Here is a 17,319-nt window from a genome sequence, read left to right as displayed (position 1 = left end):
GGAGGCGGTTTTTGTACAGGAGAAGTTTCTTGGATTCTCAAGGTCAGACGGACTAGACGGTGTTGGGCTCCTGATGCGGTTCCCACTCAGATCCAGGGATCTGTGGGGTCAAAGGGACGTTAGCAATAAAGCAAACAGAAAATACAGATTTAGGGGGCGCCGTTTCTAAGGTAATAGTGTAAACAGGAAAAAAATGTTTATTTAGTCTGTCATAGAGTTCCGAATTAAATATTTAATTTCCAAACTAAATATTCACCTTTCAAATTAAATATTTAGTTAGGAAGGTTTATATCTAGTTTGCAACTAAATGTTTAGGTTGCTAGCTAAATTTTTAGTTGGCAAGTTGCATAGCTAGCTGACGAGCTAACCAACTAAAATGACAATTTTGCTAATCATTTAATTTTAAAACTAAATATTTAGCAGATCAGCTAAATATTTATCTTGGACAATAAATATCGATTTTAAAATTTTGCAATAAATATTAGCAAAATAAATATTGAATTTGGAGTTAAATATTTAGTTTGATGACTAAATACTTAGGTCAGACAAACATTTAATTGGGAATAAAATATTTAGCCTCCCAACTATATATTTTATTTGAAACCTAAATATTTAAAGTTGTGAATTAAGTCTTTAGTTTGAAACTTTGACATTTATAAATACAGTAGAAATGTGGACGACAAAGTGCTTCTCTTGACCCGTTGGGCCTTAATTAATGATTCATAAGGGATTTAAAGTTTTATCGTGATATTTTATGGTAGTATTGTGATAACGATAAAAAATGACAATTTATGTCTAAGTAATTTTTTTTCTTTTTTTTAAGTAACTACAGCTAACAAAGCAACCATAGCCTGACAAATATTGCTCCTGAAAAACATTCCCATTTGTGATTTGTATCGCACAGTAAATACATTTAATATTTTCAAATTTATTGATTTAATTAAATTTGTTAAGGACAGCACATTAACATGTTTAGGAATGTATTTACTTATGACATCAGTTCTGGTGATCATGCTTTATGTTTTTTAAATGATTTTTATGTGAAAGAAACAGGAAATTGAAATACAATGGTGTGAAAAGGTGTTTGCACCCTTCATGAGTTTCTATTTTTATTTTATTTTTTTACATGTTTGTCACACTTCACTGTGACAAACATGCCAGACAATAAATAATCAGGGCGGTGCTCAGACTTTTTCACATGGTGGATTTGTGACCAGAATCCTTAACGCCCTGGTCCCCAGCCCTGGACCCCCAGCCCTGGTCCTCAGGGCCCCCTGAGCATGTTCCCTTCTGCTGCACACCTGGGTTAAATGAATAGGTGATTAACATTCTTCTGTAGCAATTGCACAAATGCAAAGGAGGTAAAGCTATCATATGAATCAGCTGTGCTGGAGTCCGGACTCTTCAAAAACATGCAGGACCGCGGTTCCTGAGGGCCAGGGTTGGGGATCACTGCCTTAAAGTATCGTTTTTTTTCTGTTTGAACTCAGCAGTTCCTGGTTTTGTCCACCAGGGGGAGCCATCAGCTTTGGCGCTGAGCTTTAATGAAGCCAAGGTCAGATCCACACAGAAGAAGACGAGTGGTAACAAATTTCATTTCCTCCGGTAACTTTGAAAAATGTATACTTTTAGGGTATATTTAAAATATATACTTTTAGTAAATATAAAAGTACTTTCTGATTATACTGATAACATGAGAAAAATGTGCTATAAATGAAATAACTAGCACTGTTTTTATCAATATTTAGGAATTACTGACTTAAAATGAGTTCCTACAAATTCCTGAAAAGCTACTTGTGAGTTAGTTTTATTTTACTTAAAATGTTAGATATTTACACTAAAAAGTAGACAAGAATATTCAAAATGTAAGTTTATTTATATATCATATTTAGGACCAAAATGTTTCACAACAATCAGCAGGTAGATAAATGATAAAGCAAGAAATAAAATTAAGTTAGATAATTGTGTTTTTGCTGTGATGCTTATGTTTCTTTTTATTAGATTTATTCCTGACTTTTAAAACTTCTTACAAATAAAAATAAGAACTTGTATCTCCGCCTAAATGAATCTCTCAAATCTTTCCAAGACCAATCGTGAGTTGAGAGGAAACAAAGATGGCCGACTGGGTAGAAGCAATGGCCGCTGCTAGCCTTTTGGTGCTAGCTTAAGCACAATGTTTTCCACAGCATTTCTCATTTTCTGGTGGAAAATTAAGTCTCATGATGACAAAGTGGAAATAAATAAAGTGCAGTGAGGAAGCTCAGTTTTAAAGTGTCGGGTTGAATGTCCGCTGGTCCTGGCAGTTGACCTTTGACTCTCTGATGGTGGTGAAGGGGCCTGCGGATGTCGGCCCTGTCCTCAGAGCCGTCAGAAAGCTTTAGGTTTGTGGCCCTGACCTTTCCGAAGGGGGAGGAGACGTTTCGGACCTTCAGGAGAAACGCAGGTAACCGGGCTGAGGCGGTTTGGCTTCAGGAGCTGCTTCACCTTTACCTCTGGATGTCTGTCCGTGTGAATAACATTTATTACCCAAATGCTTTATTTCATTCTCTGGAATCTGCTTTTATTAGTGGTGGTACTCGATTAAAGTTTAAAGTCGAATTAATTTGTCACATTTTAATCAACTACATTGATAAAATAAGCAACATTTTCAATTAAAACCTCCCTTTTGCTTCCATTTTATAATAATAATAATAAATTTAATTTATAATGCATTTTCATTAATAAAAAATGTTATTGAATAAACAGACAAGAGATATTTACTGTTTTTAATCTGTTATTTAACCTTCAGATTGGTGCAAAGTTCAGCTTTCCAGTGTTTCAGGAACCCCCTTTAGCAACGTGGGCTGTGGATGCTGACATTAGCATTAGCAGCTACGTGTTTAGCATTGAGATCATATTTTAGATTTGTAGCTTCGCTGATAAGCTAACTCCTTTTAGCCCAACTTAAACACAACATTAGTCTTTTCCAGCGTCCAATCAGATCGTTTTTTGAAGCAGAAATTAACCCCTAATGAGCCAAAAGAAGCAGCTTCATCATACGTTACTGCTAGCAAATGTAGCTTGTGCGTCAGATTTATGGGTTTACCGGAAACGTGAATAGAAAGGTTCCACCTCGGGTCTTTCATATGTAAAAAAAAAAAGTAATAATAATAATAATAATTATATATATATATATATATATATATATATATATATATATATATATATATATATATATATATATATATATATGCAAGAAGAGGACTTGATGCGAATGGGCTCATGCGTCAGATTTATGACCGTATCAGAAACAAAATACAAAGATAAAGGATTGGGACTTTTTATGTAGATAAAAAAGATCTTTCTATTTAATATTTTTATTTTTTGGCTCGAGTTTGAAAACAATGACTCATGGTTTATACAGTGCATAAAACATTTTATATTCATCAAACTTACTGAAGCAGCCAAACAGAACATCATAGAAACAGCATTTTCCCTTTAAAACATTTTCCACTAATTACATTTATTGCATTTACATTATTTTACACACTGGTCACAAGATTGTCTCTGCGTGATTCTCAATGGACTCAACTCAGGTTGATTTCTCTTCAGATTAGAGAAACAAAACGGGACATTTTCATTCTCTTGGTCTTGTAAGGTTCGAGCGCCGGAGCTCAGCTGTCGGGGGGCGTTAAAGGACTCGGCGGACACTGGGCCTCCAGGCGCTGGCTGGACGACGGTCTCTTTGGAGGCTTGACGGAGGTCGGGATGTCGGTAAACACAACGGATCGGCCGTCGGGGCAGAGCAAGACGCTGGAATCTGCTTCGCACTTGGTGGTTCTGCTGGGCCACAGCGCCTCAGCCGACCTCAAACCCAGTCCGCCTGGCGGCAGAACCTCGGTGTTCACGACCGACACCTGGCTCATCTTGATCAGCATGTCCAGCGACTGCTTACGCTTCTCCAGCGACGCCCTAATCAGCTTCCTCTCGCTCTCGTCCTCCTCTTCTCTCTCCTCCTTCTTCTCCTCTGCCTCCTCGTCCTCCTCTTCCGTCTCCGTGGCTTTAAGGCTGCCGTCTTCTCGAACGGTTTGCTCGCCTGGTGAGTCCGTTGACTCCTTCTTCACCGACAGGTCTAGAGGCCCGTCACTCTGGCCGGCCGTGCGCTCCAGTGCCTGGTGGATGTGGGAGAGCTCACTGCGGATTTTGTTCAGGTGCTCCCACAGTTGTCGCTGGGCGGGAAGGTCCTCCTTCTCGAGGTGGGAGATCTTCCGCTCGGCCTCCTGGTACTCCTGCAGAGCCTTGGAGAGATCGGTGAGGAGAGCGGCCACCGACTCTGAGGCTCCGTCTTCGATGGCGCCGGAGGCGATGGCGTCTTGGCTGTTGGCTGACAAAGAGGCCGCTTCCCTGCTGGGACTGATGAGAGTCTTGTTGTACCACTGGTCACCAGGCCGGCTCTGAAGCTGTGAATCCTGCAAACTGAAATGAGAGATCCAGAGTTTTAGATTTGAAAACTCCAGAGGTTCAGGGTGTTTTCACACCTGATCGTCTGGTAAACTTTGGAGCAAAGATGCAAGATTGGTTACATTTTCAGCTGCTGCTGTGTTCTTTCTCTCCGCTCTGTGTGAAACAATCAAAACCCTTTGAAAGACCTATTACCCTCCTCACCTGCGGGGGCGCTGCAACAAAAACAGCTAGGAGAAACAACATGAAAATCTCTGAAAAAGGAACTTCCTTCTTCCCAAAACAAAAATGGAGTGGCATCAGATTTTAGCGGTCTTTTGTTTTTGATGAAAGATTGTGAGCCATTTTTCCTGCTAGCACTAGACTCTTTGTTTTGGTTGTATTTACCCAGAATGCCCTGCACTGTAGTCCACTTCCTGCTTTTGGAGCGGTCTTTTGGAATGTTCACATACATTCGAACCGGACCAGAGTTCACTTCAGTCGAACTGAGGACGAGGTTTGTAGGCGGGTCAGAGTTAACTTTTAGGTCAGATTCACATTCACAAACAAACCAAAAGTTTTAGACAAACAGCCTGGAGTTGGATTAAAGCAGACTGAATAGAGCTGGTGTGGATGGACCCTGAGACTCTGAACTTTAGCATTCATGTAAAACAAAGAAAACTAACATTTCTGAGAATATGTACCTTATTTGTAGGAGATGTTTGTCAGCGGATGCAGTCTGGATGTTCCTCAGAAGGTCCAAAGTGAAGCCCATGGCTTGCTTCTTCTCCACAGGGGACTCATGACCTCTAATCGGACCTCCAGTCCTCTTGAGACCACAGGTCGCTTTGCCTTCCTTGGCTGTAGCTTGCATCTTCTCCCCGCCTCTGTAGCCTTGGTCAGGTGAGTCTCTCTGAGGCGACACCCAGCCAGCAGGGGACACCGTGTTTCCCGGCCTCAAAGCAGGAACCTTCCACAAACCGACTTTAGGCTGAAAGCCAGACAAAGCGCTTGAATCTACGCTGCTTGATGGCGTCTTTAGGGATTTTCCAGCGTCACTCTGAGCGCTGGCTGCTCCGAAGGTGTGCTCACACAGGAAGGGGTAGTAGAGGCGAGGGGGGATGAGCGCTCGGTCTGTGTGCGTGCTGGATGCCGGGTGCACCAGCTGAGCCGCCGATGCCAGGAAGGGAAGCTGTGTGAACTGGGCGTGGGTCTGAGCGGCGACGCCGGACGCCCCGGTCGGAATGGCTGAGTTCATGTAGGAGAGCCAGCTGGGGCTGATGGGATAGCCAACGCCCAGCACTGACAGGTTGAGTCCGCTGGGGTCCTGGTAGTCCACCAGGTTGGTCGGAGGAGGGTAGCAGGGGATTGAACCGCTCACCCGCTGCTGAGCGCCTTCTGCTTTAGCTTTCGAGTGGTTGGACGCAAACAGCCGCCACTGCTCCGACAGAAGCCCAGGACTTGTTAGGCACGTCTTGGGTAGCTTGTAGTGCCTGAGCTGGGCCTCCACCTCTGCGGAGCGAGCTCGCAGCAGCTGATCTTCCAGAGAAAGCATGTCGGCCATCAGCAGCTCTGACTCTGGCTGTTTGCTCCTTTTGGTTGCAGTCTCCGGAGACTCTCCTCTGCCGTTGTTGGAAGCAGCTTTGGCCGATCCGCTGATTTCTGGGCGCTCCTCTCGCCCTCCCTCCTCCTCCTCCGCTCCCTGAGTCTCTCTGCCCTCTCCGTCCTCCTCCTCAGACCTCCGTTGGCCCTGCTTCTCCTCGCTGCAGATTACCTGCTCTAGTTCATCCTTCCCTGCAGCGTGCAGGCCGTGCGCTTGCTGGAAGGGCCGCAGCTGGTCGGGGTGCAGGATGTTGCCCTTCTTGTAGGGCCAGTCCGACTCTATGAGCAGAGACAGTGAGTTCTTGCAGAGGCTGTACTTCATGTGGTTGTACAGGTGGGATTTCTCCATGCAGGTGAAGGGACACTGAAAGCATTTATAGTTGTAGGGTTTGCCCCATGGTCGCGGGATGTAGTGCGGCTTCTTCGGTTTTCGCTCTTTGTGTTTTCCGGCAGACGTCACTTTGCAAGCTTCATCCTTTGACATGATTAAAGGTTTTTTTCAAGCGCAGGTGCAATGAAAGTTATTCTAGGAGCTTTGTTTGTTTCATTTGATGCAGATTTTCCTTCAGTCTTGTGAGATGAAGAACATCTTGTTAAACTTTCAGTCACTCCTGTGAAGAAAACAGAGAGAAACTCTTAGCAAGACAAGATTTTAAATGAAATTAAGACGGTGGTGGGCACTACCAGCTAATATGCTAATTGTTAGCTTAGCTGAGAGTGGGAAACGTTTAGCGCACTTAGCTTCCCCTAAATTAATTTTTTCCAGATAGTTTCTAAAGTGATAATTTACTCAACTAGTTTGTAAATTTTAAATGAAATAAATTTCAATACTTGTGTTGAAGTTTTGGTTATTAACTGTTAATTCTTTAAATACTGGATGAATTCAGCGGTGATGCCATTGTTTGTATGAAAACATAAGGATACATTTATATCCAGTTAAGTTTCCCAGTACAAGGATTTTTCTGCTGAACTCCAAATTATTTGCACAATTTTTGGACAGCAGATTTAAACGTGTTACAGCTGAGGAAGCTGAAATACTTCGCAGCAATGCTACTTGGCACGCAGTACTGACACTGAACCCAAAGATTAAGAAGATAATAGATGTTAGCTTCTGCTGTAGCACTAAGACGGTTTCCTCTGTAGTCATAAGACTATGTTGATATAACAATTTAGCATTAGTTTCCGCTGAACTAAACTCTGTTGCTTGCGTGCTAACCAGGACCAGTCGGCCGGCTCACCTGTTTTAAAATCACTGCATTGGCTCCCAGTATGTCTGAGGGTTTATTTTAAGATTCTTTTACTGGTTTTTAAAAGTCTTAATGGTCTAGCACCATCTTACCCTGCAGAGCTGCTGTTACCTTATGAACCTCTGCGGGCCCTGAGGTCCTCTGGTACCGGACTATTTACAGGCCCCAGAATCAGAACTCACACTGATGGTGAGGCTCGTTTCCAGTATGATGGCCCAGTTTGTGGAACGATCTGCCAGAGAGGGCTGCAGAAAATGTTAACAGATCAAGACCCGACTTGTAGCTGTACTTCCTGAACTGAATCATTTCTGCTTCGTTTGTGTGTCTCCATGTGGGCTTGGAGGGTAACTGCTTGTTTTTGTTAGTTTTTATTGATCTGTGCAGCATTTGAGCTGCTTTTAGTATGAAGGGTGCTTCATAAATGTGATTGATTGATTGAAACACTTAATTGATTCAGCGTTTTAGCGTTAGTTTCTCTTTAATGCCGTGTTGCTATAGTGTTTATTATTAGTTTCCACTAAGCGCCGTGTTGATGTAGCGCTTTAGCAGAGCTATGTTTATGATGGTGCTTTACGGTTAGCACAGCTAACTTTTTAACTAGCGATGCCCCCCACCGGATAAAGTTGTGATTCCTGGTTTAACAAACTGAACATGTCTGTTATCTGTTAGCGTTGCCACTAGCCTAACTGCAGGGAGGCCCGGCTGCCCTGTACCTGCCACTGTTCATTAGCTGCAGTGCAGCACCAGGCGGCAGCAGGGCCCCGGGCCGGGGGGGGGCTAACAGAGCTAACCCCGCACCTGTGCAGCGGGGCTGGGGCCCGGGCCCTGGGAGGGCCGCTACAGGCGGCTCCATGCTGAGGATGGAGCGCCGCTGGTGGGGATGGGAGGGAAGTTGGGGGTTTGAGGCCGGGTTGCTAATGAGGAGCCTGGCACCATGCCTGAAGGGCGTCATTAGTGCCAGGATCGAGATCTGGGTCAGGACGTGGGGAAGAAGTTCAACCGCCTCGATTTCACTTAGAGCCGCTCGTCCTCGATGACCACAGGGTCATTATTGTTCACGTTCTGTGGAAAAAACGTTTAGAAATTAACTTTACTGCCAAATATTATGTTCAAAACTCCAATTTATAATAGATCTGTCCTGGTTTTATGTTATTGCAATTTTGAAAATTTAAATAAATATCACTTTTATACAGTCCAAAACTATTTATACCAGTAACAGATTTAAATATAAATTTATATTTAATCAACTTTCTGAAATAAATTCGATTGGCGTCTCACAAAATGTGATAAAACATAAAAAACTTTTCAGTTTGTTGTCATTTTATTAAACAGCTGCATTTATTAGCATTGCATCGATTAAATCCTCCATGTTTCTGAGCAGCTTTTTGCACGTTTAGGTATTTGAGGTTTGAAGATCTAATCTTTTTCTCTCCATCAGGTTAAAGTTCAGACTTTGACTGAGCCGCTAATCAGAAGAAACATGTTGGTAAAATTAAAAGATTACTTTAAACCTGAATATGCTGGAGGCTATGGAAATGTGCCTGTAATGTCCTGCATACAATTGATTTACGTCTCTTTTCCTGAAATCTCTGCAGCTTAATTAGAGATTATCGGCCGGGACGGGGATCGGAACCGGACGATTTTTCCAGGATCGGTTCTGATAGTTAATTAGAAAAATATGAACTAAAGGCATCAAAACTCAAATCATCGTCAGGTTGATGAATCGACCAGGTTCACTAAAAATCATGCAAACATTAGAGATATTCCTGTAATTTCTTCATCAAACTATTAAAAAATAAAGAATCAGCAGCTCATCATCAGAAAACTGAGAACTGATTTCTGCGTCTCTAAATCTTTAAAATGTTTTTAATGGTTGAATTGGTTTGAGTTTTTCCTGGGAGTGAAGCCGTCGGCTGCCGCCTGCAGTGAAGTGAAGTTTTACTTTGCCTCTTTCTTCAGGCCATTTGGAGATGAAAGTCAGTTTGCTTTAAAGTTTAGCCTCCATTTTAAACTAAATAAATTAAAGAATCAGAACTTCATTCGAGTTAAACTTTGGGGATAAATCCCAGGTGATGGAGGGGGAGTGATGCTGCGGGACGGCGGCCCGATCCCCCAGCCGGGCCGTCAGAATCGGGCCGTCTGATTGGCTGACTTGTGCGCCTCGGGGCGCTGACCTGCTCATAATGGAGGCTAACAGCTGCAGCTACGAGCCGATCAATAAAAATCATTTTTTATCCCCGCCGCCTCGTATCCAAACCCTGCGGTCTTGTTTTAAGCTTTTAGGATCAAACAAACCCGACCGCTTGAACACTAAAAGCTTTGACGGAAACATGCGAGCGCAAACCGCAGCGCGTTTTCTGCATGAGGGGAAATAAAACCGGAGATGAAATGAGTTACCTGAGGAGAGGATCAGCTGATTTCCTCTGCAGAAGCTTTTAAAGGAAGGAAAGAAGATTAAAATTAGAAAATCATCAACAATATTCACCTAAAATATTCAGCCAAAAATGTAATGCTATAAATTACAAGCAGATTCTCCTCATAGAATATCATTAAATGCTTTTATTTTAGCTTTATTTTTAATTTTTTATCGTGCCTGTTCACTGCAGAAACACAAAATCTTACCAAGTATTTTTTATGTAGTTTTTGGTGAAAATATATTAAAATAAAACAAAACAAGCTTTCGAACAACTTTTCTTCGCTAAATTAGATCTTGTTTTAAGTAAAAAAATCCTTAATTTTGATTTTAAAAGTGTTAATTACATTGGCAGATTATTTAACTTATAACAGGAAAAATGTTCTTTCTGTAAGTGAAATAAACTTTAACTTTTTAAAATCAGTATTAAGGAATTATTTAGTGAAAACAAGCTCTTATATCTTGCTGAAAAGTTACTTTTGATTTAGTTTAGTTTTAAGATATCGGCACTAAAAACTAGACCAAAAATAGATTTAGGTTTTTTTTAGTGTAACTAAATCAGCTTAAATGAATCTCTGAAATATGTATTTTTATATGAAATAATCTACCAGTGGAACTAGAATTTTATAATTACTAAGAAATAATTTACTAAAAGAAGCTCCTAGTCTTGCTGTGACGTTGCTGGTGAATCAGTTTTGCTTTATTTTAACTGCTCTGAGATATTTGCACTCAAAACAAGACAAAAATACTTGCAAATAGTTTTGGCAGTGATGGTGTACCAGATTTCTATGGCTAAAGTTTTTATCTCACCTATTAATAATGCTAAGTAAATTCCAATTAGTAAATCAGTTACATTTTGTCAAAATTCAACCAAAAAAAAGCTAAAAATGAAGTTAATGATTAGAAACACGGATCCAGAGTTCAGCCTCCTGCAGAGGAAATCAGACCGGGCCTTTTTGGTTAAAAGCTGCGTGCGGTTGGAACGGAGACGGATCGGTTCGTACCTGGACTCGTCCTGATGAGGCTGTGTGTCACGTCTCTGCAGCAGCAGCAGCAGCAGCAGGGCGGCGCGTCCCGCTCAAATGGGAGCAGCAGCAGCAGCGCTGGGATATATATTGACTGGGAGCTCTGCCCTCAGGCGCTACAATGCAGCGGCTCCCCCCGCTGCATGTGGCTCCCCCCGCTGCATGTGGCTCCCCCCGCTGCATGTGGCTCCCCTTCCTGCATGTGGCTCCCCTTCCTGCATGTGGCTCCCCCCGCTGCATGTGGCTCCCCCCGCTGCATGTGGCTCCCTCCCTCCCCCCCCCTCGCTGCAGCAGCGGCTGCTGCCTGGACGCAGAACGTACAGATTATTGGCCGAGGTTCGTTTAGGGAAAACACAGATTAGATCTGAGTTTAATCTGGGATTTACATGAGAAAGCAAAAGAAAAGTGTTTAAAAGTTTAATTATTGAACTTTAACCTGTAAATGTTCTGACATAATTACATTTTTGAGCAACAATAAATTGCTGCAGGTTTACAGAGATGAACTAAAACGTTTCATTTTCATATATTGTGAATATTCTGCTGTCACAAACACATTGTGTAAAATAAAACATACTCTCATTACTGTAGAGTACAATCTTATCAATTTATTTTTATATGTATTTTAATCTTTTTAAAAATCTTTTTGTGAACCTAAATGCTTTAATGCTGTTAAAGCATTCCCAATGTGGGAAAATAAAGTCAGTTTTTTGTTTTATCTATTCATTCAATCAATCAATCAATAAAGGGTATTTCTATTCTCTTCTATTCTTTACAATAATGCATAAAAATTAATTCATTAAATAAAAAATAAATATGTACATAAATAATATTTAATATAATGATTGGTTTTTTTTATGTAAACATTTTTGCATACCATCCAATTAAGATGTTTTTATATTTAGAAAAAAAATCTAAAACAAACTTTAAACATTATTAATAATAATTTATTTATAAATGTATACATTTTTATTTGTAGAAGTGAAAATAAAATGAAAACTTAAATGCTGTACTTTTATACAACAATATGACTAAATAGATGTAAGTTCTCATTTAGCTTATTTTCACTTAATCAAAAAAATAAAATAAAATTGTATATATATATATATATATATATATATATATATATATATATATATATATATATTTCATTCATTAATACACAATATTTCTGTTAGCTTTTTTCCTCTACTGTATTTTATGCTGCAATGTAAAATATATTTCTATTAAAATTTAAGAAAAAAATTATTTGTACATTTGGTTTCATTTGTAGAAATAAAATAAAAATGTAAATGCTGTATTTTATAAAACATTGACAAAAAATAGATTTAAATACTTATTTAATTTAAACGTTATCAGGAATACTTTTGTAAATAAACAGCAGCAATTTGAGGCTTTAAATGAAACGTATAAATTAATGTATGAATCTGCAGTTTTGTTCTCTGCTGCCATATAATGAGCATTTAAACAGTTTTAATGATAAGTCACTGGAGATGAAACTCCTGCATTATTAATTAACATCCATCTGAAAACGTGTAATCTGACAGATTATTTCATCCTCTCTTGTTTGGGCTACTCGGGTCGGTGCCGGTGCGGCTCGCTGTCGCTCAGCGGCGGCTAAATGGAGGCTGACAGGGAGCCTAACCGTCTGCAGCAAATGTGACAGCGGGGGAAGATGGCGTCCCGTAAGTAGAGGCGACCGGGACAAGAGAAGAAGAGCCACGGCTTCCTGAACGTCACGGTGGCTGATGTCAGTTTATCTTATCAACTCCATAGAAACCTGGAAGATTTCTTCTTCTTCTTCTTCTTCTTTTTAAATCAAACCAAAGCGAGGAGTGACTTCTGTAAACAAAAGCTTTGAAATTTTAGCCAAGCACAACCCTGCCTGATAATTTGCATAAAATCAATTTTTTTCTGCCTCCTGCACAACCAATAAGAAGCCAGCGATACTTTGTACGGTGCATAGAGCGGAGAAACCAGCTGAACAAATGTGCTGTTGCAGGGCTTGGGTGGGGTTGCTAGGTAACGTCGCAGGGCTTGGCTGGGGTTGCTAGGTAACGTCGCAGGGCTTGGCTGGGGTTGCTAGGTAACGGTGCAGGGCTTGGCTGGGGTTGCTAGGTAACGGTGGAGGGCTTGGCTGGGGTTGCTAGGTAACGTCGCAGGGCTTGGCTGGGGTTGCTAGGTAACGGTGCAGGGCTTGGCTGGGGTTGCTAGGTAACGGTGCAGGGCTTGGCTGGGGTTGCTAGGTAACGGTGCAGGGCTTGGCTGGGGTTGCTAGGTAACAGCACAGCGCTCGTGGAATGTGACACCAAAAGAACATGAACTTAATAGGCCGTCTGCATGTTACAATGTTTACATCCGGAAATCTTTGCACAAAAAGACGATTCTCTGATTTCTCTGTTTGGAGATGTTGGTATTATTTATTTAGCCACAGTGCGCCACAGCAAAGGGGAAAATAACGCAGAAAAATCATTGAAGAACAACTCAAAACCACTACAGCAACTACGCTACACACAGACTCGTTGCCATAGCAACTGAAAACAACTCCGCTACACTTACCAGGATTCAACACCAAAAAACACGCAATCATTTCCCAAACGAAGAACAGAACATTCAGTCCGTTACAGTTTTATGTTTTTAGGTTTTATGTTCATTTTGTCCTTAAGTGATCGCTGTGGCAGATTAGCTACACTGCTGTTAGCTAAGCTAACACAGTGGTGGCTGATTAGCTATGCTGCTATTAGCTAAGCTATAACAGTGGTGGTGGATTAGCTAATTTAAACACCTCCTCTACTGATCATCTGTCAGAGTTGGTGATTAGGTCGCCTTTTTTTAAAAAATTTTAATTGAACCGAAACACAACCAATTCCACATCACATCTACATGTCATTTTGTCATAGTCAAGCTAGCATAACTGAGCTACTTCCCTCTCGGTTGCTATTTTGTCTTAATTAAAACTTTTTCCCGACATTGTTATCTAGTTGTCGTAGTGCTATCAGTTAGTAGCAAAGCGCTGCGTCCCTTTTGCTTTTATACATCACGCGTACATTTCAGACGTTGATAACTTGACTTGTGTTTTTGTGTTTATTAGAAGTAGTTGAGACCCAAATAGAAGCATAAAAATGTGTGAAATGTGAATTTTAGGCCCCCTTTTTAAAAGAAAAGAAAGAAAAAAAGAAATCACAACAAACTTTTGATTATATTTATTTATAGTAATTATTAGGATTGGCACCAGTTAAGAAACCATTTATTTGTTCGGTTAAAGTTTGCGCGCTCCATTCTTGTGAGCTGCCCTGTTTACCTTCAGAGGTTGAATCAGAGTGATGATGAAGCTCAGATGAAGCTCTCGCGGCGAGTGCAGCGTCCTTATGGAGCGGCATCTGGGGAGTCTGACAGCAGCACTCTATTACCACTCAGAGAAAGGAACCCGAGGGCGGCGACTTCACCGCTACCAGCCACATCCAGCTGCGCCGATGCCTCCAAACGCACACGCAGCCAAAACCATGCAAATGAGGAGGAACATTCACAACTCACTGTTCCACAAATCGGACATACGCCGTGTTGGAAAAGTCGTTTGTGGGTGTAAAGATGGAGAGATGAATGAGTGAGAGTCAGGCTTTTTCCAGCGCCTGAGCTTTAAAGCCTGGGGTGGAATGGCTAACAGCTCCTCTGCTAGCCTGCGCTGCTGGGCACATTAACTAAACTCATATCGCTCTCAGCCACTATCAATTATTCACCGCCTCCTCCCTTATTTCCCCTCGTTTCAAAGAAGAAAACCTCTAACAGAAAACACACTGCAGTCACAGAAAAACCTCCAGCCTTTGGTGACATGTTGGGACTTAAATCATTGTTGGAATAAAACAATGATAATTAAAACTGAAACTTAACTTTCTGGGCTAATGAGCTAACATCGGATTGATATCACCCCAATAAGAAAAACTACAGATAAATCATCTTTTCACAGGGAAAAATAAAACATTATTTGCTGCTAAAGCTGTGGCATATTTAAAGTCCAACTCCAGTTGTAATAATCATTTAAAAACCAACCTGTCTTTGTGTTTCTCAATATTCTGCTAATGTCAAAGAAACTCAATTTTGCAATTTCGTTGTTTCCATTTAATAAGAAGCGAAATTAAAATCACACCTGAATAAGATTGTTTATGCGATAAGAAACATTCAGCGCCATCATCCTCCCACCACTTCCTGTTCTCTTCTTCTTTGTGGTTTCCGTCAGTGGTACCTTCACGTTGCAGATCGTGTGATTTCTGCTGGAAACTATGTTGGTATAGATCAGGGCCGACATCCTGCATGTTTTAGTTCTCTCCTTAGTGGTTGTAACAACCTCCTCAGCAAGTCAGTGTTCTGCTTAGGCCTCTAACGAGCCGTCATCTGATGCAGGTGTGCTGAACCAGGGAGAGAACTAGAACATGCAGGATGCCGGGCCTCCAGGACCCACTTTGGACACCCCGGGTATAGAGATTTAGCGTTAGCAGAACAAATGTTCTTGGTTAGCGCTTTAGGTTAATGCGAGTGACTTTTCAGTTAGCTGTGCTAATAATGATTAACATGATATACTTAACCTCTAATAGCCAAAGTATTGAAAGGATGACAGACGAGTGTCCTTTTCAGAGGTGACCTGCCTCGCTGCAGAGTGCTGGAAGCCACCATGAGACATTTCAGCTTCACATTTAATGAAATGCACACAATTATTGTGATGAGGGGCGGACGAGCGCTGGCCGGTCTCCAAGTTGGAAACAGTCGTCAGGGTGTATCAGTGCGTTGATGGCTTAAAAGTCAAAGTTCAGTCATGAGCGTTGGGGTTTTCTCTGCAGATACGTTTGCCCTTCTCTGCAACCTCAGCGTCTGTAGGTGAGAACGGCTCGTTACCATCGGTCCACTGCAAAAACACCAAATCTTACCAAGTATTTTTGGTCCAGTTTATAGTGTAAACGCCTTATTACATTTGAAATAAGACAAAACTAACTTACAAGGAACTTTTAAGCAAGATATAGATTGTTTTAGTCAAAAATAAAAAAGTTCTACTTCCTTTGAGCCGTTACCTAGCAACCCAGCCACGCCCAGCCCGTTGCCTAGCAACCAGTTCTAGTTCCACTGCTGGATTATTTCACTTATAACATGGGAACAAAACACAAAATCTGTTTTTGAAGGTTTTGCAGTGTTTCCATCATTTAGTTTTTAGTGCCAACATTTGAAATAAGACAAAACTTTGTTTCAAGTAACTTTTCAACAAGATTTAACTTCTTTTAAGTCAATAATTCCTTCATTTTGATCAAATTCTATTTTCACTCACAAATTTTGTCATTTATAATAACAATGTTCACATGTAAGAAGCGCCATAATCTGCCTGTGTGACTGGGATTTTATTAGTAGGAATTATTGACTTAAGCTGAAAAGTTACTTGTAATCTGTTTTTGTCGTATTTCTTGTGCACTGAGATATTTGCATAATAAACCAGACAAAAATATTTGGTAAAATTAAATGTTTTTGCTTGTCTAAAGCCGTATTGATGAAGATTTTAAAGAAATAAATGCCTGAAGAACTGTTTATGTATTTTTGCTTATGATTTCATATTTTTGCAGGGTCTGGCTGATATTCATCATGTTTAGCTGTGACGACTCTGGAAGAGTTCAGCCGTAAGTCAGCGGTGGCGGGAAGCAGCTGGCGCGGCGTCCGTCCGACCGTCTTTGTCTCCATCGTCTCCATCCTCCGGTCGGCGCCCCCGCCCGCGGGACGCCGCTCTCTCCCGCCCAGGCACCTGTGGGGTGTCACCTGATGGGGGAAAAGCAAGTGGAAATGAAAGCAAGCAGCCGATTCTGTCAGAGCGCATCAGGGCGGCTGTCTGTCACGCCGCTGACCTTCGGGGCGGCGCGCGCTTCAGCGCGATGCGTAAACCCTCAAAGTGTTGGAGCGCGTGCGAGCCGCGGCCCGCGGATGTGAACGTGTGCATATGCTTGTTTATCAATGCATGGTGTGCAAGAGCAAGTGTGTGTCTATTAGCGCCCTGAGTGGGTGGCGTAAACACGTAGCGCTCCAGGGTGTGTGTGTGAGCGTGTGTGTGTATCAGTGCAGTGATCTGTGTGAGATAGCTGCGTTAGCTGGCAGGTCGCTGACATCGTCCACTCCACAAGCAAAACTCCTGATTTAATCTGGAAATCCGTCCTCAGGTTGAATGCTGCTAACCTGGAAAACTGGAAACGATCTCTGAGGGTTCCTCATGGGTCCTGGAAATCCTTGAAAACCCTCCTTGAATTTTAATGAGGTTTTGGAAAGTACAAAAGGGTGTCGGGACATTTGTAGGTAGAAAAATACAAGAGTAAATTACTACGAAAAGAATATTTTGAGGTCAATGACATTTTCTAAAGGAAACATGAACATTTCTTAATTTGAAAAATCAAAAATGTGCAAGAAAAACTCAAATTTTGAGACTAATCTTGAAAATGTCAAAACTGGAGAAGTTTTGACTTTTGAAACTTATCAAAAGTAGAAAATTTCTGGAGATTAATCAGAGTTTTTCTAGCAAATGTTCAGCTTTTTTATTGAGAACATTTCTGATCTCTATCTAATTTTTTTCCTGGATATTTACTCTTCATTTTTC

The 17,319-nt window shown here is 41.4% G+C and overlaps 1 protein-coding gene across 1 annotated transcript; it reads right to left on the bottom strand.

Annotated features, from left to right (window-relative positions):
• Positions 1-3,636: 3,636 nt before the first annotated feature.
• On the bottom strand, positions 3,637-6,611 carry prr35 (proline rich 35). The gene is made up of 2 exons (XM_015007087.2): positions 5,124-6,611; positions 3,637-4,455 (listed from the first exon to the last, which is right to left on the bottom strand). The coding sequence occupies exons 1-2, from the start codon at positions 6,503-6,505 to the stop codon at positions 3,654-3,656; spliced, it is 2,184 nt and encodes a 727-aa protein (XP_014862573.2). The 5' UTR covers positions 6,506-6,611; the 3' UTR covers positions 3,637-3,653.
• Positions 6,612-17,319: the final 10,708 nt, after the last annotated feature.

The sequence above is a fragment of the Poecilia mexicana genome, unplaced genomic scaffold (genome assembly GCF_051168715.1).
Source record: "Poecilia mexicana isolate PSO_F unplaced genomic scaffold, ASM5116871v1 scaffold_19, whole genome shotgun sequence".
NCBI lineage: Eukaryota > Metazoa > Chordata > Actinopteri > Cyprinodontiformes > Poeciliidae > Poecilia > Poecilia mexicana.
This window is presented reverse-complemented; position numbering and strand designations above follow the sequence as displayed.

Excerpts from the sequence above, each read along its gene's own strand:
- prr35 (XM_015007087.2), bottom strand. The coding sequence starts at position 6,505 with ATGTCAAAGGATGAAGCTTGCAAAGTGACGTCTGCCGGAAAACACAAA. Across the intron at positions 4,456-5,123 it reads AAACATCTCCTACAAATAAG|TTTGCAGGATTCACAGCTTC; the intron begins GTACATATTCTC and ends CTCTCATTTCAG.